This window comes from Podarcis erhardii (assembly GCF_964252035.2).
Source record: "Podarcis erhardii genome assembly, chromosome: 3".
Lineage (NCBI taxonomy): Eukaryota > Metazoa > Chordata > Lepidosauria > Squamata > Lacertidae > Podarcis > Podarcis erhardii.
The window spans coordinates 86,293,467-86,318,454 of record NC_138507.1 but is presented as its reverse complement, the minus strand read 5'-3'; the positions used below and the strand labels follow the sequence as shown (position 1 = coordinate 86,318,454).

General features: G+C 42.9%; 1 protein-coding gene across 5 annotated transcripts in view; it reads left to right on the top strand.

The window, feature by feature from the left end:
• MDGA1 (MAM domain containing glycosylphosphatidylinositol anchor 1) overlaps positions 1-24,988 on the top strand; it is a 281,764-nt gene that overhangs the window by 81,606 nt on the left and 175,170 nt on the right. For all 5 annotated transcript variants that reach the window (XR_014154409.1, XR_014154410.1, XM_081854150.1 and 2 more), the window contains exons 2-4: positions 7,377-7,516; positions 11,323-11,497; positions 19,493-19,689. Coding sequence is in view for 3 of the 5 variants with exons in the window: in XM_081854150.1 (XP_081710276.1) it covers positions 7,377-7,516; positions 11,323-11,497; positions 19,493-19,689 (512 nt within the window). In the remaining 2 variants the exon portion in view is untranslated. The remainder of the gene's footprint in view (positions 1-7,376; positions 7,517-11,322; positions 11,498-19,492; positions 19,690-24,988) is intronic.

Here is a 24,988-nt window from a genome sequence, read left to right as displayed (position 1 = left end):
GACTTTTTTTGCCTTGTAGTTTTATTCTCACAAGCCCCAAATCCCCCTTTCTAGGTTTATATAAATGTTTCATCCTCGCAATACTGGTGTACTTAGTAAACATTAATCCCTCGTCCTCCTGGGAAGGGCAGGCCTCCCATCTGCTCAGCTTTGCATTCTGTCTTGGGCATGTTTGTTTTTTAATGACAGCCGAGGTTCTTGTGAGCATAATAGCAGGAGGTCTCTGCAGATGTTGAAGGCAGGGAAAGGAGGGGCAGCTATGAGCTCCAGCGTATTTGCTGTAAAGGCGTTCTAGTAAACACATTGAATCTATTAATCCACAATTGTTTGGATAGTACTTGTGGAATAATCCTGCCAATAAATCACCAGTCATCTGGAAAGAGAAACAGAGGAGAAGAGGGAGGGAAGAGAGCTCCTGTGTAGCAATTGTGGTGGTGATCCATAGAGAACTGCTACCCATTCATAAATATCCACCAGTTAGAACAAGTTAATTCACAACAAATTTACTAGCAGTTAAAATGCCACGCAGGTTTCATTTGTCATCTGACAGATACCAGAGTTTGCAATTGATCCAGTCTATTTTTGAAGAGCTTGTTAGCACATTTCATACAGTGGGTGGGTAGCTTGTATAGATCTAATGTCTGTTCTCAAAGTGTGACTCAGTTGGCCCCAATCCAGGCGTAGAACTGGCTTTCCCAATTTGCATCCTGGTTTGATGAAAATATAGCATTCTTTTCAGTTACAAAACCTCTCCCCCACTCTGAAATTGAAATTTGTTTATGTAGGTTGGAGGAGAAATGCATGTGTTGGAAGAAAAGTGTGGTGTAAGTTCAATTCCCAGCTTTTCGTTTGTGCTGCAGTCATAGGACCAGCTCTTCTTGAGTCAGGGCTTAGAGGAAACTAAGAGAGAGTGCTTATATGATGTGCAAGTAGTTAGTGGGAAATTGCCCACCATCTTCTGGCCTGTACATGGTACTGGAAACTAAGCACACCTTTTGAAGGAGCACAGAAGAACTCAATTCCTGAGTACCATGTTTCTGAATGAAACCAGCAACTGTATCTAAACATGGTCCTCCTATGCCTTCACCCATGGAAGGTGAAGAGGGCTAAGCTCCAATCATACTGAAATCATTCATGGCAGGACTGGAGCTGAGTTTATTCTGGCACTATAATTTTAGTCAGAGGCTCCTGCATCACATGTGTAATGAATCTTCCGGTATCCACACCATAATCCAAAATCATCTGAACTTACCATATGTCATTCATGTTAAGGTTACCTTAATTTTATTCAAGATTCTGCATGCCTTGCAGCTATTATATGAGACTGTGCTTGTCAGCATCGCCCTTGAGCCAGTGTACCAACTGGACTCATGCACTACAGCCCCGACTGGGCTAGGCGAGCTGGGTAGCACTGCCAGAGACCTCCTTTCCCACAGGAACAGGTCACAGTGCTGTGGACTCACAGCTTGGAGCTGAGAGCACCGGATTCACTGTCTCAATTATACAGTCGTTGCGCAGCAGCGTTTTGCAGAGTCTTGCAGAGTATAAACCACTCGGAGAGCAGCTCTGTAGAGTATCTTCCTTTTATTCTATAACTACAGCTATGATACAAACTATATACAGAGCTACAAGTTCTAAGCATACATCAATGCTACTTTGAGTGCCTGCAGCTGTTCTTAGCAGCAATCTTATCTATAAACACGATCTCTTGCACTCTCTCTCCGACACACTGACTGACTCTCTCTCTCACACAGAGACTGACTCACTCACTTGACTAATTAAGTAGAGAGCAGTACATTGCTCCTCCTCTCTGTAGAGTCAGCAGAGACCTCAGGAGATTCTCAGGAGATTCTTGGGTATGGGAGGGGTGAAATCTCCTCATCTTCCCCCATTTCATCCGACCATTCAAGAATCTTTAACATAACTGCAATTTGCACACACACTCCAAAAGTTGTTCTCTGCTTACAACCTTCGTTAACATATCTGCAGGTATCTCTCTCCCCCTTTATCTAAGACACTTTATCACATCATTAAACAGTTACTTCAACCACTTTAAACACATGCTTGCTCCTTCAATCCTGATCCTTCAAATGTCAGGTAAGGAAATAAATGAAGCGTTTTGTGCTACTACTCTCAGCACACTTCATGCTAGGTTTAAAAACCCCACCAGAGTTGCATGTGACCGCAGCCTTTGCAAACTCTTCAGAAAACTTTTTCGGTGGTACCCCCTTGGTTGTTCTCTCAGATCTGCGCAAAACTCTTTGATCCTCTTGTTCTGGTGCTTCCTCCTCTTTGGGAGAATGGGGAGCTAAAGTATATGAAGCTGCTAAGTCTGAATCAGCGTCAGACTCACCTGAGGCTTTTGGGCTCTGATAATCTGTGCCACCATCCGGAACTACATTGGCATCAGGATTATCAAACACATCAGAACTTGCCTCCCTCTTAACTTTCTTTGCCCCTTTTGCACCATCATCACAAATGGGATGGCACTGAAAAACGCCAACTCTGTCCCATTGTGGATTGTCGTCAATACTCCTGGTCAGCCTTATAGTTTTCGTGTCTGTGATCAGGACACGATAAGACCCTTTCTCATATCCTAGGAAAACACCATGTTCTCCACGCTTGCTCAGTTTGTCACCCTGTGAGGTGTGCACCCAAACCTCCGAACCAAAAATTTTAAAGTGCTTCACACATGGCTTCCTTCCGTGAAGCATCTCATATGGGGTGCAATTTACACTAGACTGGTACCTCCTGTTATACACGTAACAGAAAAACGAAAGAACTTCGGCCCAAAAAGGATTGGGCAGCCCCGAATCATGTAACAGTGTTCTGATTCCTTGCTGCAGGGTCTGGTTCATTCTCTCACATAAACCATTCTGCCAGGGCGATCTGGGCGTGGCGGTCCTATGCTCAATGCCCTGTTCAGAAAGAAAAGCCTCAAACTCTTCTGAACAAAACTCTCCACCCCTGTCAGTGAAAAAACAATGTACATTCTCATTATGTACATTCCTAAGCCATTTACAAAACTGACGAAACTTGGTAAAGGCTTCAGACTTTTTCTGCAGCAAATAGACCCATGCATATTTAGAGTAGGAGTCTATCAAAACCATGAAAAACCTTGAATTGCCTCTAGAGAGCGCTAGAGGCCCCACTAAGTCTGCATGAATGACTTCGTACGGTTTCTTGGCCTCTCTCCCAGACTCTGTACCTTTGGGAGCTTGCCTTGCCTTACTCTCAGCACAAGAAACACATTTCATGTGGTAGGGACATTCTTTCAGCTTCATACCCTGAACCATATCAGGCATTTTTGCCACAGCCTGGAAATTCAAATGACCATAAACACGGTGGTAATAATGAATACATTGGTCATGCAACTTCTCATTCTTATCAACAGACAAATTGCAACACTCTTTCTCAGTTGCTTCTGCAGTACCTGTACCTGAAACAAAAGGCAATTGATACAGACCATTTACACATTTTGCATATAGAATGAGCTTGCCATCTCGACGAATTTCACAGCGAGATTTAGCAAACACCACCTTAAAACCTTGATGATCAAGCTGGGAAACACTCAACAAATTGTCCTGAATATCAGGCGCATACAGGACATTCTTAATAGTTGCATTCAGGCTCTTTAAGAACACAGTTCCCTTAGCCAAACTCGTGAGAACTGTCCCATCTGCTTGATGAATTTCTTTCTCTTGCTTCTCAAGCTGAACAAAGAGATCCTTATCTTTGGCTACATGGTTGGAACAGCCAGAGTCGATCACGAAGAAACTCCGCCCACGTTGATTGGAGCAGCGAGAGATCAAGGCCTTTGAAGTAGCAGGTGCTTGGGGATTTCGTCCTCCTCCCCCTCTGCCTCTGAAGTTTCCCTCCTTCTTTGAAGATTTCTTGCAGCACTGGAAACTCAAATGGCCTTGTGCTCCACATGAAAAGCACCGCTTCAACTTTAGTGCCTTAACAGCAGCAGTTTCACTTTCACCTTCCCCTGCTGAAGACTCAGGCACATTTTCAAGCACATTTTTAACAGCACCATTGTCCCGGCTTTCTCTAACAGCCTGTCTGCGATCCCACTCATTCAAGAGCACGCTAGACACATAATCTTCTGTTAGCCGGTCAGCAGGCATTGTAGAAATCTGGGCAGCTACTCCATCGTAAGAATCATCTAGGCTATTTATCATCAGCATTGCAAACACAGCCTCTGAAATAGCCAGGTCTCGCTGAACAAGGTCCTGTCTGAGACGCTTTAACTGAGATAGATGGCTAGGCAAATCACCACCTTTCTGCAACTGCAACCTGCACAGCTTCTTGAAGAAAATCACACTGGAACCAGCATTTTGTCTCAGATGCATATCTCTCAACTTATGCCAAACAGCTTGTGCAGTCTCTTGACCCTCTAAGTTCACCAGCAAGTGGTCTGAAACACTCAAAACAATTGTCCCTCGGGCTTTCATATCTGCAGCATGCCACTCAGCCCAATCATCATCATCCTTATCTGGAGGGTCATCTTCTATGGTGTGAAATAGCTTTTCCCTCTGTAAAAGCGCTTTCATCTTAACTTGCCAAACTGCATAGTTTTCAGGCGTGAGGAGGGGAAAGGATAGAGCCATCTGGCCAGAATGTGCACAGGCCATGTCTGCTATTACTTAGAGCAAGACACTTCCCTCGTGCAAACACAGATAAAGTCTTGGACTTCTTCAGCCACTCTCTCTCCCACTCAGAGCGCAATTAACAGGCAAACAGGGATGCTATCTTCTTTCTTTGGCAGTCAGCAACATACCTCAAGCAGCAGCAACAGCAACAGCGGCAGCTTGAACACTCTGCTCCAACACAGCTCTGCTTCTAGGCACCACAAATCAGTCCAGCATGCAGCCTCCGTTCTGCCGTCCAGCGATCAGCAACAGACACCTCTGGCGACTGGGACGACTGGGATGACTGGAACAACAACTGGTCAGACGACTGGGCCCATAACCGATGTCAGCATCGCCCTTGAGCCAGTGTACCAACTGGACTCATGCACTACAGCCCCGACTGGGCTAGGCGAGCTGGGTAGCACTGCCAGAGACCTCCTTTCCCACAGGAACAGGTCACAGTGCTGTGGACTCACAGCTTGGAGCTGAGAGCACCGGATTCACTGTCTCAATTATACAGTCGTTGCGCAGCAACGTTTTGCAGAGTCTTGCAGAGTATAAACCACTCGGAGAGCAGCTCTGTAGAGTATCTTCCTTTTATTCTATAACTACAGCTATGATACAAACTATATACAGAGCTACAAGTTCTAAGCATACATCAATGCTACTCTGAGTGCCTGCAGCTGTTCTTAGCAGCAATCTTATCTATAAACACGATCTCTTGCACTCTCTCTCCGACACACTGACTGACTCTCTCTCTCACACAGAGACTGACTCACTCACTTGACTAATTAAGTAGAGAGCAGTACATTGCTCCTCCTCTCTGTAGAGCCAGCAGAGACCTCAGGAGATTCTCAGGAGATTCTTGGGTATGGGAGGGGTGAAATCTCCTCAGTGCTTGCTGCATTTGCTTATTTGGGAATACGGGTGTTGTATCTTTCCAGCAGCCTTAGAGGATTCTGCCATACATCATACTTACAAGATTTCATCATAGTCATCTCTTTGTAGTCTTGTCACCAGACCTCCTGAGACATTTATCCTTCTGTTTTCCTTCTGGATTTACTTTGTTTCATTAACAAACAGATGCCACGCCATATTAAGAAAGCAAAGTCTGCAGTGGATGTTTGGAATGTGATGTAGATAAGAATTCTTCCAAACAAACACTCTTGAAGATGATTATCGCTCATTTTGTCTCCAGGTGCTGGTAGTTGACTCACACCATAAATGCATAATCTTTATAACAATGAATCGTGGATGTCAATAGTTGTGTCAACCCCATCATTCTTTCCCACAACCAGTGTGAAGTAAAGAGTACCTAGTTACACTTGCAGCTATATTTTGGTTACCTAAGGCTGGTCCTCTGAATCCCTTCAGTGAGCCAGTTATACCGACTATTCTAGTCTATTCCAGGCTCAGTTCAAAGTGTTGGATACTACCTTTAAAGCTGTAAATGGTTTAGAACCAGAGTATCTAAGGACTCTATAATCCTGCTCACCCAGGGAAGCTTTGCATTTGAGGTTCATCTGGCGGGGGCTTTATCTGTGGTTGCACCCAGGTTATGAAACTCTACCCAGAGAAATCTGTTTGACTTCTTCAATGTCTTTTTGATACTTCTTCAAAACAGTTTTATTCAAGCAGGCATTTAATTTGTCTAGTTGACTGCTATTTGGTTGATATTTAATTTTTTAAAATTTTCTGTCCTGTCTGTAATTAATCCTTTTAGCAATTCTAAAATAATGAAGTAGTTAATATTGGTTGTTTAGATTGCATTTAATTGTGACCATTGGTCACCATGGGCACTAGTGTAAAGTGGGAAGGTAGCTTGTCCAGATTAAACACTAATCCACCATTTGCACTGTTGTTCTGCTACCACAAAAGTGATAATACATTACTCATTCAAAGTATTTTGTATCCATCGGCAGTGGTTGCTTATGTTATTGCAATAATGCAACAACTTGCTAGCGGCAGAGTAGATGCTTTGCATTCACAAGGTCCCAGGTCAGCTAAAGGATCTCAGGTCAGGGAACATTTCTTCTCAAGAGCTTGGATAGCCAGACAGCTCTGGGTACAACGGTCTGACTCATAGAATGTGGTTTCATGTGTTGCAAAGTAGCATGAATCTTTGTACCCTTGGAAATTTAATGTCTCTGAACAAAGGAAGTTGAATACCTATGGAGATTTGCTTTTTGTGTGTTTTAAAATGCATACAAAAGAGAGCATATTTAGAGATAGCAGTGGTGGTTGAGCAGGCTTGAGCTGTGGTGGTTCTTACTGCTATTTGTGCTGTTCAGTCTGGTGTTCTTTTCTTTTAGAGATTCCTATAGCCTTTGCAGTGTTTGCAATAAAAGCCCAGGGCTAGATAGCTTAGCTGCTGTAGCAGTCTCTCACTAAAGTTAAATGCTCCAACAGCAGAATGCTCATCCATTTGCCGAGTAGTTCAACACGAACACCTACTCACAAGTGGGAGCTCTGCATGATGAGGATACATGGTTGTGTTAGTTTTCCAATTGCACTGAGCCCATAACCATGAGTATGGGCTCCCGTGTTTGCAGAGAAGTCCATATAGCCACAGGTGCTGCAGAAAGAAGACCTGGCTGTGGGGGCTAGGGGCTGAAAGTATAGCCCTGCTCCACATCAACATGGATATGCCCCATGTGTTAGTAATGCATCAATAGAGCTTCAGTGAGTGGGCATGGGTTGCACTGGCTATTAGCACCCCTAATTCTTTCTTTTTCTTCATAGCTCCTGCTCAGGCCCAAATCATCCATGCTGGGCAAGCATGTGTTGTAAAAGAAGATAACATCAGTGAACGAGTGTATACGATTCGGGAGGGTGACACCCTTGTTCTGCAGTGTTTGGTTACGGGGCACCCACGGCCACAGGTAACCTTTCTGTTCCTTTTGCCACCTGCAGCACTTTCACTCTTTATCTGCTGTTTTGCCAAATGCCAGGAATTCCCCTCTATGTTAGTGTAGATGTTCTGTAGAACATCCGTGTGTGAGGAGCTCAGAAATAGCCAATGTCCTGATTACTGAAATGCTTTGCAGAAATCATTGTTCTGCTGCCACAGCTGGATACTGTAGTGTTCCATCTTCAGTTCAAGCATTCCCTTTTGTAGAAATTCTGAGCCCACCTCTGCCCATTTGTATTTGGAGATTGCTGACTCAGATACTTGACCATGCTAAGTCAACTCATTTCCCAGAGGGATATGATTTTGAAGCATTACTGACCTTTACTGGAGTCCCACGGTACAAGGGTGAGAGACGCTCCCAACATAGTAGACAATGATGTGTGCAGACAAGACTCTCATCCTAGGGACACCATCACTAAAAGCCAGCCAGTGACTGCCTAAATGGACCCAGGAGAACATGACATGATTTGGATAGGGGCCTCCAGGGAGTAAGGTACATTAAGAGCAGAAGAAATCACAGCACTTCCCTCCTGCTCTTGCATAGCCTTACTAGTCACAGAAGCTGAATCACTGTGACTGCCAGTCATCTTCTCTGTGGATTCACAAGCAAGTAGCTATTTGCAAAATAGGATGTAGGACACAATGCACCTAAGAGGGCAAACTAGTTAAAAGGATTCAAACTGCGAGAGCTATTCACTGGGCAGCACCCATGTCCCTCAGGAACGGCCCTACTATTAGGCAGAGTGAGGAAAGAAGCAGTGCTGTGGCACATGGCCTGCACCCCCTAAGCTAGCCTGTTGCCCTCAAGCATTATGGAGAAAGCTGCTCTATCACCAGCATTTAATGTGGAATGTACTTCATCTCAGGCAGCAAAATGTCTTGGACCAGCCCTGTATGGTGTTCTTAAGATGTGTCTTCCTGATTCCTTACTAATCTGGGATTAATATCCTCTCCATGTTCTGTTGTCACAAAAATGATAAAAGATTAGAATCCCACCTGTTTGCATTAGACTCAAAACAGACTCAAAAGGTAGTTTATAATCCCACTGTGGCGGCGGGGAGGAAAGGTAGAAATCATTTTGAAGTACAAGTGGACCTTCCTGGGGAAACACCACTACAGAGAAAGCCTTGTTCCTTGTAACCACAAATGCAGCTTCAAAAGACAACAGCACCAGATGACTTTAGCCTGAGTGCATGGGAAAGTGGTGCTTGAAAGATTACACCGTGTGAATCAATCCTTAGCTATAGCCATTGCAGAGGGCAGTTGATCTATAGTAACAAATATGGATGATTATGCAGACTATTTTCTTTCTGTAGACATAAATAAGGATTATAAAGATTACATGAGAATCACAGCTATGCAGAGTTAACACCTACATTCTGCTTAGAGCATGGTTTACCAGACCTAGATACCATCAAAGCAGAGAGCTTAGAAATATAAACGATTCCATTTATTATAGAAGAGCAGAGAGAAACTGAAGATTCAGGAGGAATCTGGGTATTGCAGAATGTGGGATGCTTAACGTATAAATAAAGAACTTGGCATATCCGTAGAAGAATGATTTACACACTTGACTTTTGAATTTTTGAACATGAGCATGTTTGCTGCCAATTTCTGCCTTCTACTCTCTTTTATCTCCCCCCCCCCCCATACACCTCTGTCATTTTACTCATCTGGTTTCCTCCACACAAGCCAGCCGGCAATTTTAAAATCTGCATACATTTAAATGAATTAACATAAGCAAATGGTCAATGACCACTGTGAATGGAACAGCCGCCCCCTTCCCCTCATTCACTCTTTCTGTTGACACCCCCTGCATTTCCCAATCAAAGCTTTCTTTTTCTTAACCTTTGTTTTATCCCCTCCTTTCTCTTTTCTCAGTTAGTCATTAAAGCTCCAAAATGTGGTCAAACTAAATAAATGAGGCTGAAATGAAAAAAGCTGAGGAAAGATTAAAGAACTGACTGAAGCAGCCAAGCAAACAGAATGCACTTTGAGAGGCTTCAGGCCTCTAGTGAGAGGACAAAGGCTAAATAAATCCCTCATGGGCAGCCATTAGCAGAGAAACACTGAACAATGTGGGGCGCTGGGCGGAGGCCATAGAACCCTATCATCTGCAAGCTGAATTTCCCTAGTACATAGGTCTGTAGGCAAGGAGGGGAGTCGGATTAAAGTCAGGACTGTGGGGTGCTATTGATATTGTTGTTCTCCTTTGTAGTATACAGTATGAACCCACGCTCAGTTCTCCACCGCCCTTCTTAGGCTTCGCGTGGCCCTTAGCAAATCACTATGTTTGATCTTTGCTTCATCCTCTGCAAAATGGGGATAATTGTGCCCTAGCTCTCAGTGTTATTCTACTAAGAAAGAACAAGTGATAAGCAATTATAGCCTGAGGTAGAAATGGCTTCCCCCTCCACTCTCTCACACAAATGTTTGCAATGTTTTCTTCCAGAATTTCCCAAATATTTTGGGTTACGTATTTTTGTGGAAATGCATGAAGATGTTACACTATTGTTTTCCTGAGTCTTCCCGCCTACTTCTTTCCCCCTCACCTTCCTGGCTTGGTTCGTATGCCAGCCTGGGTGGCATGGTCTCCACAAGGAACCCAAAGCATTGTTCGCACAGCTGTGTGGGTAGTTGAATTTATCTAGCCTGCTCACATAGTTCACACTAGCCATAACCTTGCTGGTGAAGCCCGCAGGTATCTGGGGTGAAGGTATGGCTATTGTTGGCTAAACCACCTGCTCAGAACATAGTAAGCTACCTTATGCTGAGTCAGACAAGTGATCCATCTATCTCAGTTCTGTCTACTTTGGCAGTGGCTTTTAAGCGTTTTAGACAGACTGGAGTCTTGTGCAGCCCTGCCAGAAGATGTTCAGGATTGAACCTGGGGCCTTCTGCTTGCAAAGGTTATGCTTTGTCACTGAGCTACAGTGCTTCATACAAGCCATGGTCCTTCATATGTCCAGGAAGCCATGTGATTCAGCTTCTTACCAGCAGCCTAATAATAATAATAATAATAATAATAATAATAATAATAATAATAATAAATATTTTTATTTATACCCCACCCACCCTGGCCAGGACTGGGCTCAGGGTGGCTAATATCAAAATATGTAATACGTTAAAAACATAAAGTCAAACAATCAATTAAAATATAGCTTAAAATCAGATTAAGATCAAAATAAAATCAGATGGCAACCCACGAATTATAACTATAGGGGTTGGGGACATTAAGTGCTCACCAGGCCCAGCTATTTGTGTTAGTCTTATATGGGCCAGTGGGAAGTTAGGGAGGTCACTTACATGCAGGATCTTATAAAAGGAGGGGGGTCAGACTGGGCCCTGACCAAAGGCACAGCGGAACACCTCCATCTTGCAGGCCCTGCAGAAAGATGTCAAATCCCAGCAGAGTGTTCCACCAGTAAACTGCATATGAAAAAGACTTGCTCAAGCTTCAGTTAGAGCACTTACAGATGGGAAATAAACTGCATTCAGAGCTGCTGCAAAGTTTTAAAGAGATGAGTTTTAGTTTGAAAGACTCTCTGCCGAGCATTTTGTTTTCTTGTGGTGGCTGGGTCAAAGCAGGCACATATTTTAGATAGATGATGATAGATGATGATGATGATAGATAGATAGATAGATAGATAGATAGATAGATAGCACAAGATGTGAGAGCTGGTAATGATCTGCTGTGTTAGGCCCCAATGCTAAGTTTGTCTGTGTCCTATAGCTGTGCTTTCTCTCCTTCTCTGTCTTTCTCATTCCCTCTTTTAGGTGAGGTGGACCAAAACTGCTGGCAGCGCCTCGGACAAATTCCAAGAGACATCGGTGTTTAATGAGACCCTTCGGATTGAGAAGATCCAGAGGCTGCAGGGGGGTCGCTATTATTGTAAAGCAGAGAATGGGGTTGGGGTCCCTGCCATCAAGTCCATTCGAGTAGATGTGCAGTGTAAGTCATTTTGTGGCCATCCAAAGCTTCCCACAGTTCTACTGCGTGCCGGTATCTGATCGCTTGGCTAGTGAAATTCTGCATTGACCTAGAAGCATCCTCATACCTCAGAGGCAAAGGGACAGGCACTGCTACTGCCACACTCACTTACCTGAAGGTGCTGATCTTGGAATACTGGACCATTTTTTTAAATGTGGTTAACTGGGGACTAAATTATTTATGAATGACTATATGAATGAGAAAGAGAGTGGTGTCTTGAGTGGAGTGCTGGACTTGGATAAGGTAGGTTTCGGTATCCTTGAAGAAGAATGCTAAACCATGGTTTGATGTGACATGAATTAAGAGAAGTGAACCTCAGGCTCATATGCTTCCATCCTATCCCTTCATGAGCACAAGGAAAAGATTAACCAGCTTATGTCTGAATGGAGGAAACTCTCATTAGTTTAGACTATGTTTTATTGAATGAAGCAAAGATCAAACCATAGTTTATGATCCTGTCCTACATGGGTATACTACCCAATGTTCTCCGAGTTCAGATGTAATGCTCAACTTAAACCAGTGATTAGATGCTTCAAATCCCTTCCTCATGGCTGTATGATGGAGAGTATATGCACCTGACGCTTGGTTTGGCTCATTCATGTGGTGCTAAACCATGGTTTAGCATTATGCCTGAAACAGGACACCGTATGCCAGCCTAATCACTGTATGAAGTCACCATGATTAAAAAAACAATAATCTTGTATTGCCCAATTTCAGCCTAACCCACTTCACATGTTTATCACCCTCAACTCACATAGTCACATAAATGTGACAAATAAATAATATAATAAATGTAAGACTACAATAAGAAGGAAGGTCACTATCCCTTTAATTTAAAAGGACCCTCCATTCTGATATTTTCAAAGCCTCTTGCTTCTTAGCTTAGGTGCCTCATATTTCAGACTTGTTATTCAACACACCCTCCCCTCCCCATTTTTATATCCCTTCAAGTTTATGTTTGGTATAGTCTCCTCCTCACATGCTTTTAGTGGTGATTGATCCCATCTGCATGGGATTCAATACTTTTATTTGGTCTACAAATACTTATTGCTTCCTTTTGTAGGTGCCTAGTGGCAATCACAGCAGCCTGGGAGGGGAGTTTTATAGGGCTCTAAAAGCCACTGCTGCCTCCTCCCAGCCAATCAGCCTCAGAGCAGCTTTTGAAAAACAATGTTGTAACTTGCTAGGTTTCAAAATATGTTAGATAGGAAAATTATTTAAAACCCCACATTTCACTTCAAAATCCACTTCCCCCTGCCCCTCCTAGAAGTCCACCTGAGCCCTATTTATTTCATTTAGGCAACTTCTATACTGCTTAATCTAGAAGAATATCTATAAATGATGGGTGGCAAACTAACAAGTGCTACAAAAATAACCAGTTAAAACCCTCAATACCAATTCAGAGTTTACATCAGTATTTATATACTGGTAGACACTTCCCTACTCAGCACCTCCCAGCTCTTACTCGGTCCACCCCAGTTCTCACTCAGGGCCCAAACAAGCGCACATATCACACACTCACACCAAAGATAATTCCTGGAGCCTGCTGATATGCCATTGCCCTAGTCTCTGATTCTAGGATTTATAGACAGGCATCAAAGTCTGATGGAGCTTTCTCAGGCTGCCTACAGCTTTGTCTCATCCAGCACTCAAATCAGCTGCACTGTACACACCCAAATTTGATTCAGTGAGTTTCTCATGGGGTCCCACTGGTAGCAAGTAGGACACCCCCCCCCCCCATTCAGAGTTGTTTATCTGCCCTCCTCTTCCAAAAGCTTTGCTGTCCTACGGCAGGGCTTGCTTTCATTAGCCCTGATAATGACTTTTCAAAACAGATGTGTCCCCAACAATCAGATCTAAGTGCAAGCAATCCATTTTGCTGTTGTTGCCACCATGGATGGGGTGACAGAATCCAAATAGATGCCAGCTGTGGTCCTTCTTGCAAATTCATGAGCTTCTCTTAGAAATGTTAGGCTCTCCCCTTCCCTCCTCTCCTCTGTGCTTCTCCTTGCTTATCTGAACTTGATTACTCATGCCAGGCACTTTAGTTGAGAACTAAAGTGGGGCTTTATCCGTGTGGGGTTTCCCTTTGCTTCTAGGATGCTGTTTGGATCTAAGCTGATGCAGACTCCTGTTGTTCTTCATGCATCTCTGACCTTTAGAGCTATGGGGTAAATTGGGTGGCCAAGGGCTTTCTGATACTAACATCTACTCCGCAGATGGACTTGGTAATATGCTGCCTCCTTTCTACTACTTTTTCTTTTCCTGCCCTGCAGAAGAGTCTGTATTTTATGAGTGCTTCATAGATGCATGAATGAGAGTACTGGGAAGGTCCCAGTTAGTCCTTTACATAGAAGACCTTTAACTGCATGTTCTACTGTTTGGCACAATGTCTTTCCCTCCTGCCATTAGCGTGTAACTCTTGATTGTAGATTTTCAGCTGTTAGTGGCCAGACCCAAGGCTAACATATGGCGTCTTCTGAACCACATAGTGTAATGTAGCGCAAAAGCACAGAGATCCCTGTTTATACTGTTGACCTGGAGAAGGACCCTGGAGATTACCTTGTAGAACATGACCCCACTGCCTAACAGATGAGAATATAAGATGAGTGTGGGATCATACTGAAGACCTGTCTTCTCCAGCATCCTGTTTCCCCCAGTGGCCCACCAGATGTCTTTAGCAAATTCACAAGTAGGACATGAGCCTTTACCCACTGTTGTTCCCCAGCAATTGGTATTCAGACTCATGGTGCCCCTGATCCTGGAGATAGACGCTGGGCATCGATTCTATTTAGCCAGAATTGAGATGACAGTAGTGTGTGTCTCTCACTTTGACATGGTCAAATCTGTCCGTTTCAGTTTCTTTCAGTTTCAGTTTGGTTCTCCACACTTCCACCTCAGTCCATTAATTGTTTTTGCAAGTCCTCCTGAAAGTTCATCAGTATTTTATTGAAATTTTCTGCTAATATAAACATTTTTGGCAAACATATTCTCTATAATCTAATGCATTGTTGCATGTGATTTTCACATGCATTTGTATGCACACTTTAGCTAAGTATATGCATTTTTGTACACGTTGCTTGGCTAGAGAACTGCACTGGAAAATTCAGAGAAGTTCAGGTTTCAAAGGATGTCTGCGTTTCGGTTGTCTGTTGTTTCTGAAAGTACAAATTAGGCCTTAGATGCGAACTGTACCAAATTTCTCTCCTGTCCCAACTTGGGACCGAGACCAAATCACTGCTAGCAAAGAAATACTAAAACACAAGCAGACAACAAGCCACAGATTCCTGAGGTGGCTCCACTGAAGTAATAGCAATGGCACCAGCCGTGAGCATCGTCTTCCTTGTTCTGAAGATGGTGCCCTTCCCGAAGAGCCAAAGTTGTTTGTAGACTGAATTCCAAAGCAGCTCTCAGTTTGCAGGAGAGCATTAGGTCATGTGTTGCATTTCCCCACCCAGATCTGTTTTCAAAGCTTCCCATAAATCCCTGCAGGAGTAAGCCAGGCGGCCTGCTGCTGTGTTTCAATTAATGCCAGCAAGGCAGGTGTGCTGGGGATGTAGGAAACTGCTGTCACTAGCACAAAGTCCCCAGTTATCAGCATTAATCAGGGAAGCTGCTGCTTGGAGCCTTTCCATGTTGGGAGAAAGAAAAAGGGAAGCCAGATGGAAGGAAGGGACATTTAAAAGTTATGTTGGTATTGAAACATCCCACATGGTTGTATCAATTGGCAAGTCACCAACCCGTGAGTTGAATTAATTTGTAACATAGCTTAGATGAAATCTTTATTCTACTAGATAGGCCATTTTAGTAGGGAGCTGTTGTGAAGTGCCTTGAACTCTCAAAAGCGCTATGTAAACGTTAGTTGTCAGTAATATTTCTTAGCTTTGCTAAGATTTGAGCCTTTGGATTATTCTACCTATTGTAGGGAGATGTCAAGGCTTAGCTGGAGTGGAATGGAGTCTTGCAGAGAAGCAAGAATAGTTTGTGGTGCCAGATTTCAGGGTGCACACAAACTTCCTGGGGCTCTAATCATCTTCCTACAGACAAGTTGAGGAACAGGAAATGATGGTGGGATTTTCAGTTCTCCTGTCCCCTCCCCCCCCCCCAAAAAGCTATAGGAGATCGCTCCCCAGTTTAATGGAAGATGAAAGGAGCCAAGAAAGTGGGGAGTGGTTTTTGGCCCATCTTTAGTATGATATTATCCTTTTGTGCCCCGCCCACACTGATCCCACCATGCCACTTGCAGCTCTGTTCATGTGGCTGTCAGATTCTGCTGATACCATGTAGCCACCTCCCTCCCTACATTTCACTGAAACAGCTCCACTCCCAGAGCTCTATCATTGCTTGATGCTGGCAAGAGCATTGTTGACTCAAGCAAATTGGAGTTATCCTGCCCTTTCAGGGGCATTTTTGTTATAAACCCATCAGTGCACAAGGCAAGACCCCCCCCCACACACAACAAAAAATGTTTGGCCCACCATTACATCATCATAGGGTGACGCTAACTGCTTTATCCAAGGATAGAGCCCACAAAGCCCTCTTAATTTCAAACCAGCCCATTGAATCACAAAGACATGAATTTGGATAAATGGGAGATTCATGCTCACTTCTTACTTTTATTTTTGACATGATTGAGCCACTACAGCTATACTTTCCTCTGCCACTTTGGTACAGCAAGGTCTTTCCTGAATGTTCCCCAGCATAGCCAGAGATGATAGTTTTCACATCCTGGAGACTGATAGAGAATTCAGATTCTCCAGCAGCGGATAAAGATGAGGACTCGCCACACTAAGGAGCATTTGGAAGAAAAACTTGCCTGGCAAAATTGGGAAGGAAAAGTCACCTTGTTATAGCTACTTTATCATGTCAAAAAATGAATGAGGGAATCAGGCCTGGAGATAATTGAGATTTACATCAGGTGAGTTATACTGTAGCCCAATTTGCGTTATCGTCTCTTGAAGCCCAGTAATGCTATTTCAGCTGCTTCATTGTCACTGATTCTTATTTTTATATTTTAGCTCGTGGAACAAGGAAGAGGGCAGGCCCCGAAGCCCCATCCAAGTAGGAAATGCAGCAAGGAAGGGAATAGAAAGAGCAAAATGCAGAGGCTGCTCAGGGACAGAAATAGTGATGAGTCCAATGGGAAGCATAATTTCTCACTTGAATGGTGGATATGATCTCAAGGCACGGGGAAAATAAAATAACTGAAAGTTTAGCTACCGCACAAAAGTCTCGTTCTCCCATTAATATAAATGAGAGTCCCTCTGCACATTGTAGGGAATGTGTAGTTCTGAGCCATAACCATTCTGGGGAATTTAATCATCTTTCCAAATGAGTCTGCCGCCTCTATCTGGGGTCACAACAGGTTCTCGCAAAAAGATTTGTAGAGGGAAGAGGGAGCCTTGGCACTTAGAACGAAAATAGGAGAGTGATATTAAAGGGTTTGGCACAGAATAAGGAATTGGGGCAGTGCGGAGAGTTAGCATACATCGGCCAAATCTCCTAACCAAGTGTTTCAGAAGGGGCTTTAATCTGGCTGTACATCTCTTTGCGTCTCTCCTCTCTCTCTTTGTCTCTGTTGCCACCCAACTAACAACTCCATCCGTGTGTCTGAACTGCAGACCCATATTATCAGGCTAACGAATCTCAGCCTCCATTACAAACACTGTCTCTTCAAAACACGCGTCTCATTAAAATATGCAAATAGCCTGGTCCAAGCAAGTGTCTTGATGGGAAATGTCTGCTTTTAGCAGAAAGTCATCTCTCCCCTTGAAACCAGATTTTCCAGGCTTGTATATATCTAAATCAATTTCTTTGAAACCCAGTATCGTAAAGGAGCTTGGTGGAAATGTAGGGGCGGGGGGAAAGGAAAGCAGGCTCTGCTTTAATGGGCTCCATAGGAACCAAACTCCAGGATGCGAGCAATTTTTTTCTAACTAGTTTAATTTTGTAGATCCTTCACTTTAAAACAAAGGGACCGATTTTGGTCCACATCAGGGTAAGACTGGGATCCACCAACTGAGTTCAATGGCTATCCCCTTCAGCGTTTCCAACTGTCTGGGAGAAGCAGCATATGAAACATGATGACAAGTTTCATTAATCTGATTTAGCCTTGTCTCTCCATATTAGTAGATCATTAAATGGAGCAGTAACATAGATGGATGGTAAGAATGATGGTGTTTGATTCAAGGGCTCCTTGGTTCTCTGCCTGCTTGATCTTGGAGATACCTTGGAAGAAGGAGGCTCATTAAACAAACCAGTACCTTTAGTGGTATCACATTGTAGAGTTCTTCCTGCATGGTACCATTCCACAGTACAAGTGGGCAAGGTTGCAATTTTGAATGTTTCCCCCGCAATGCTTTCCCCAGAAATCTTATGCATGTTGAAAACTAACACATCAAGGAGAAAGGATCTTGCTCCGAAACTCTTCTCTGATTTTTGGATGCAAGAAGGTTTTTTTAAAAAAAAGAAAGAAAAAAGAAAGAAATTGGGAGGTCATTTAGAAATTTAATTCCCTGCCTGCAGTTGATCTACAAGCTACTTAAATTCTATCAACTGGCGCAAGTATAGGTATGGTGCTTAAAATATCAGAACACAGTTAAAAATACTACATCTGCAAGTTTCTTTTGCCATATGGTTTGTTAACAGTGAGGAAGCAGAATGCAAAATTTATTTAAGGGCTTTGTGTGGCATGTCCCACCCCCCTTCCAGCTTACTGGGGCCAGGTTGTCTTGCATTAATTAATGATCAATCTGCCACGTGCAGATGGAAGATAGGAGACAATCTAGAGAAGATGAGAGGAGCCCTAATCTGAATGGGAGGCACTGTCAGAAGAAGGGGTGGGGGAGTTAGAGAGGTGCTGGTGGAATGGCAGGGGAGAGAGAAAATGTGAGCACACCTGGCCACATGGAGCTGCGGGGAGTGGTCTTTGTCCCCTTTAGAGAAGACACTGGACGGGCAGGGATGGGAAGATACAGTTAAGGAAGAAATGAAGTGTTGTTGCCTTAAGTTTATTTTTCCAAGGAAGGCAGGTTAAGCGCAGAAAAATAAAAATGCCATTCATTGCAAAATGTTCTGTGTCTATATGTGAATTTTTAAAATCCCAAATTAAAAAATTGGCTCATATGTTTAATGAGTGGGGAAAGAACTATTTAATGGAGCACAAGAAAGAGGAGCAGAAGGCAGGCAATTTGTGTGCTTCCTTATGTTTTGCTTCTCATATTTTACATGATCAATATTGTATCACGTTCCTCTTTTCTGCCTGTAAAATGACTCTCCATCTCAGCAGTTTATTCTTCTCTTTCTCTTTCTCTGTCTCTCCCTCCTTCTTCCCGCCCACTCTTTAAGTTTATCCCATTCCTGAAATCAGCATTTTTAGGTGCTACATAGTTGTCTAGCAGATACCTAAGCCTCCTTAGGGAGGGCGCTAATTTGAGAATCTCAGGTGTCCTGTAACAAGGGAGGCTAGTCCATTCTTACCAGGTCACCTGTGCTTCTCCTTACCACTGGTAAACTGGATTGTCTCTAGTATTATGTGGGTTGTTAATTATTTATTTAAAATATAATTTATATACCGCTTGGTTGCAATAAAAGCTCTTAAGTGGTATTTTTTTGTATTGTAACCTGCCCTGGGATCTGTTACAATGACGGGAAGATTATGTATTTGCTAAATAAATGATTAAACTTATTCCTTGTCCGTCTGTCCCCCAATGCAGTAGCGTTGAGCGATGAGTCACTTGTGTACCTGCCTTCAGGTACCTATCAGGACAATCTTCTGTAGGAGCACCTGGAAGCCTACCAGCTGTTGTTGTTAGTGGAGTGAATTGTGGTGGGGCTCTAGAGGCCTTTCCCTTGTCCTGCCCTTCCTTCTTGGAGTTCTGGCTGACCAGCAGGCCTTGGTGCATCCTGGCCTAAGCTGCGCTAATAGCTGCTGTGGGCTCCTTCCCTTCCTTGCAGATTTGGATGAGCCCATCCTCACTGTTCACCAGACCATCAGCGACGTACGCGGCAGTTTCTATCAGGAGAAAACAGTCTTCCTTCGCTGCACAGTCAACTCCAACCCACCAGCTCGCTTCATCTGGAGGCGGGGCTCCGAGACCCTTTCCCACAGCCAGGATAACGGAGTGGATATCTATGAGCCGTTATATACACAGGTGAGAGGGATGCTACCTATAAAAAACAACACTTTGTGTTCTTGTTGAGACTTCTGTTTACTTTGGGCGGCCACCCTAGAGCCCCTGAGAGGAGGAGAGGTTTTATTATACTCCCAGGCCTCTCTCCCACTTCTACCTCCTCAGCGGACAACTGTTGACACCACAGAGAGAAAAAGGTCTTGCCATGTTCTCTTCTTTCATCTGAAGAGTGGTGAAAGTGTAGTAGAGATGGGAAAGTGTAATAGAGATAGTGACTAGCAATATGAAAACTGGGGGGGGGGGGAGTAGTGTTCCTCTCATCTCCCCCCCCCCAAGGACTTGTTTTTCAATTTTTCCAAGAAACTGGAAATTTTGGGGAACACTGAAAAGCCTCCCAATGACATATTTTCTCCTTTAGATTGAGTGAAATGCCTCTGAATATTTTTGTGTGAGAGTCAGTCTACAGCATAATAATCCTGGCACATACAATACTCAAATCCAAGATGTGTTTCTGTGCTTAGAAGGTGCTGCCACCTTTCCCGAGAGAAATGTGTGGGGCTTCTGTTGCTTGTAAAAAGCTGCTTCCATTCTGGCGACATTTGGTCAAGTTTGGAGATACCAGAAGAAAGTATACTGCTTCTGCTGTCCTTTGGGCCTGGCCTCCCCCTTGCAGTTGACATCTTCACCTTTTCTCCCAAAAAAGAGTAACACAGACATTGTGGTACATCCTGCAGGAAAACAGCAGGCTTACTTCCCTGCCCCGCTGGATGATAAGAAGCTCAGAAGGAGATAGAAACCTATCTCTGTGTAAATGCTTGTGATGATGATGATAATGATGATGATAAGTTCCTATTTCCACCTGGAAAGTTAAGAGCTCCGTGAAGAAGGGCAAATCTTGCTGAGGACTGAAAAAGCACTTGGTTTGTAAGTGATCAGACCATGTTATGAGACCTATAGCACCATATAGCAGTAAGCTGCTTTTTCCTAGGTTGCTTGTGCTTCATGAATGCACTGCCTCTTTTGTTTTTTAAAAATGTTTGTCTTTGCTTGAAAACGCTGAAACATCTGGTGAGGAAGTACAATTTGAGAAGAGTTTGCAGGGTGAATGTGGTGTTTCTTTCGTGCTCAACAAAGAAAGGATCAAAACTCTCGAGATTTCCTGTGTGCTTTCTTTCCTTAAATCATTTATTAGTGGTTCTCTCTTCCTCTGAATTCCTGGATAGTTTTAGGGAGCTGTGGCTGTGCTGCTGAAAGCAGTCTGGGAAATGGTGCCTCCAGCCTTTCCTTTGTATGCACAACTATAGTTAATTTCAGAGCTTCTGCCGGGGAAACGACGTAAGAAGCACAAGGAAAATAACCTAGAAGGGAGAAAGGAAAGGGCAGTTCTTTTGGGAAAGCTTCATCCCACACATCTATCTGCCAACCTCAGGCTGGACTCTTGTGTGGATTCTGGCTGAGTTTGATTTTTCTGGTGTGCCCCAGGCAGCTTCTCAGTTAATATAGCCCAGTACATGGCTTATTAAAACTATCCTTCCTTGCATGCAGAGGAAACAGGCAGCTAGATGAAAGAGAGACTTGCATGCCTTTGGATGTCAGTAAGAATGGATGCACAATGGATTCATCCCTATGATTTTTTAAAAAATATATACTTCCAGCACAGTATCCAGACAGGGAAGACTTACACCAGACCTTGCAGTGAGATATGTGTGCCTCAGATGTGAATCTTAGGGGACACACACAAGTTCTTTGCAGTTGCTACACAAGAAGCAAGGGAGATAGATGTGCAAAACACACATCCATTCTCACATTTGCCCTATGAAATCTGAAGATACCCTAAGCAGACAACTCAGTTGATCTGTTCTGGTAGATAAAAATATGCTATGGGTGAGTACTGGTGTTCTGAATAAGGGACTGTGGCAGCATTTGGTAAGAAAACAAGTCATTAAAATATAATATTGTTTCGTGTGTGTGTGTGTGCGTTGAGTGTGGGACCTTCATATCAGGGCTAGTTGTTCTTAAATGTGCTCAGAGACTGACTAGCTCGTCATGTGAAGACCTCCAGGTATAGAGCAGTATATCAATTCAATAAATAATAATAATAAATAATGTGAAGCTCCTCTGTTTGGATCATCAAACTCTTGGTAATGATTCTGTTGTTGGATTAAACAAGTAACAAAAAACTTCTGGGGGAGGTGGGCCATTTTAGTAAAGGAACCACAAACTAGAAGGACAGTGATGTGCTGTTATTCTTTTCGTACACTCATTTCTTGGTGATTCCACTTGCACTGGTCTAAAAAAAGTTTTAAAGGTGTGTTTTTTAGGTGGCTCTGAGCATGGAATTATACTGATGCTCAAAATGGGACATCCGGGAGTTGTTCTCCCCTATGCTATCTTCTGGCTGTTACTTGCTTGCTCTGTAAACACTTCCCTGCCCTTCATCTGTTTCTTCGTAAGGCATATTGTGGACTTGGAAGACTTGGTAACATGGCTGCTGGAGAGAGAGTGTGTTTGTCTGTAAATTGCTATTTTCATCCAAATAGACAAAAAAGAAGTATAAGTATGGATATAGATATGCACACGTACATACACAATTCTTTCTTTCTTTCTTTCTTTCTTTCTTTCTTTCTTTCTTTCTTCTTTCTTTCTTTCTTTCTTTCTTTCTTTCTTTCTTTCTTTCTTTCTTTCTCCCTGAGGTACCATTAGTCATATCTTTGTAAAAGTGCCATGGATGCCAACACAAAATGAAAAAAAAAGAGCTGATGGTTCTCTGTGCTGTCAACAAAAAAGCACTGTGCCTGCGTACATAAAATCCATATTCCCATTCCATGGTGTAGCTTACATAGCCAAATCAAACGTAACAGTTATAACTGCATCTAAGGGAGCAACTGTAGCCCCCAATCTGTGTTCCTGGAGAGAGTAAGGATTGGATGGAGGTTTCCCTCTGTCAGTGATGGTGTTGGGTCTTCCACTGCTGTGGCCACTGGAAGCTCAGGCAGTTGTGAAGTTACCAGTGGTGGGATTCCTGCCAGCATTAGTCAGCCCAAACCCCTATAATAGGGTGTTAAAAGGGCAGGGTAGGGGTGGCACTGGAACTCCCAGATCCTCAGCCATTCTCAGAAGAGGGCTTTTTGCTGTGCCAGCCTGGAGCTGTTAGAACAAAAAACAGCCATCAGGAAAACCACAAACTAAACCAGAGATTAATCCATTTATAACATGAATCAATCAACAGTCTCTCATCTCTAATAATAATAATAATAATAATAATAATACCCCACCCAACTGACTGAGTTGCCCCAGCCACTCTGGGTGGCTTCCAACAAATCAATATAATAGGCTCATAACAACTCATCTCTCTGCTTTATCATATAGCCTCTAATACCTGCTCGTTTATACCATAATAGTTATTTTTTGCACTTCCAATATTGAACAAAACTTATCCCACTGTTCCAGTGACTCATTTTTGCATAATCCATCCTTCCCAAAATATTTTAAAACAGGAACTCTTTAACGTCACTGTTCTATGCCAGGTATTACTTTCACATTCTTTTACAGATGGTAATTATAATTTTTTTCTTCCATATTTTACCCATTAAAATTGATTTTGGCAATATTTTTCTCCTTTAAAACTTCATACTGGAACTTCCAGTTTTGCCAACTGAAGAATCATTGGCTCATAATTACCTTATACCCATTATATTCTGGATAGTTATAACTGACCAATTTTTTAAATATATTTGCACAACCACCAAATACGTCAAAAGCCTGCAAAGTCTTGACAACCCCATCCTCACCATGCATTTGAACCATTATTCTACCACTTTATAAGTCATGATTCTGCCAAAGAGTTCGGGAAAATGTAGTTTGTTAAGGCTGTTGAGGGTTGTTAGGAGACCCCCATTCCCCTCACAGAGCTACAGTCCCCAGAATATTTGAACAGTCAATTCCTTTTCCTAAGGATCTCTGGGACTTGTAGCTTGGCAAGGGGAATAGGAGTATCCTAAAACTCTCACCACTCTAAAAAACTACATTTTTTTCAGGACTCTTTAGGGGAAATCATGACTGTTAAAGTGGTATAATTGTGATGTAAATGTATGGAGCAGATGTGGCCATCTTGCTCAACATGATACCCAGGGATTTTTTGTAGCCAGAACTCTCTGGAACTCAGTTATGGCTCAGTTCTGGTGAGTGCCATTGCCATTATAAGAGAAAAAGGAAGGTGTTCATGGTAATTTCTAGCACCTCTTTTTCTAGAAAAAGAGCACTGATGCATTTGATAATGTATTCATTTTGTTTGTAATCTCAAAGGTGCAAAATACAATAAGTACAACAACTTACAGGTATTTTCTCTTGCAGCTACACCCCAAGAATGCATAGGATCATTCCTACAAACCTTTTTACATATTACTAATTACAATTATCTTGTTTGGACATATTTCTCTTTACAACGACTCACAAATGGGCATCTGGATACCGTACACAATTAAATCTGTTGCTTCAACCACCTTTTACAAAAATAAATTCTGCTTAGTACTTTCTGCTTCCAGAAATTACAGTACACTCTACCTTTCTCAAAACAGTTCATAGAATAGAAGGATGGATTCACTGATCCTATTTGCAACAAGAGGAAGTCTGGATGATCTTCTGGTTAGTTCCTGTCCTAGAAACCTTATTTCAGATAACCACCATAAATACCTGTATGATAGGATAGCAACCATCACAACCATCACATTCCATCGACTAGCTAAGTTTGGTGACCTATGATAGGAGCATATCTGAACCAGCAGTTTCATAGGATCAGGTAACTAGGAAATACAAACACTGTGTTAAGTTTATACTATTGTATGGCTAAGATGAGACAGAAAAGTTTGTGTGCACAAAGTCACACTCATCTGTATGCCTTCTGCCATCTCAGCTTCGTGACTGCATACGGGTCTTTAAAATGAAGCTTGGTTACATTAACAAGTGGAGTAAAGTGAATTGCAGACTTAATAGTTTAGGCTTTACAGTCCCTGGTTCTACACATTTACTCAACGTTTACTGATCAATAAATCGGACGCATACGAACCCTGCATAAATCACTTGTTGACAGGCAGGCTGTAAATGCCATTGTTCATGCCGCTTAGCAACCATTCTCCAGGGAGGTGTTTTTCACAGGGGTATTGGTCTCCTAGGTATTTATTTTACTCATCCAGTTCATATATTACACATTCCATTGCATACTGTTATGTGAACATCATGTTCTGAGCTGTATAGTCAGCTCTAGTGAATTTGTAGTAGAATCATAGAACATCTAGTCCAACCTTCTGCAATGCAGGAATCT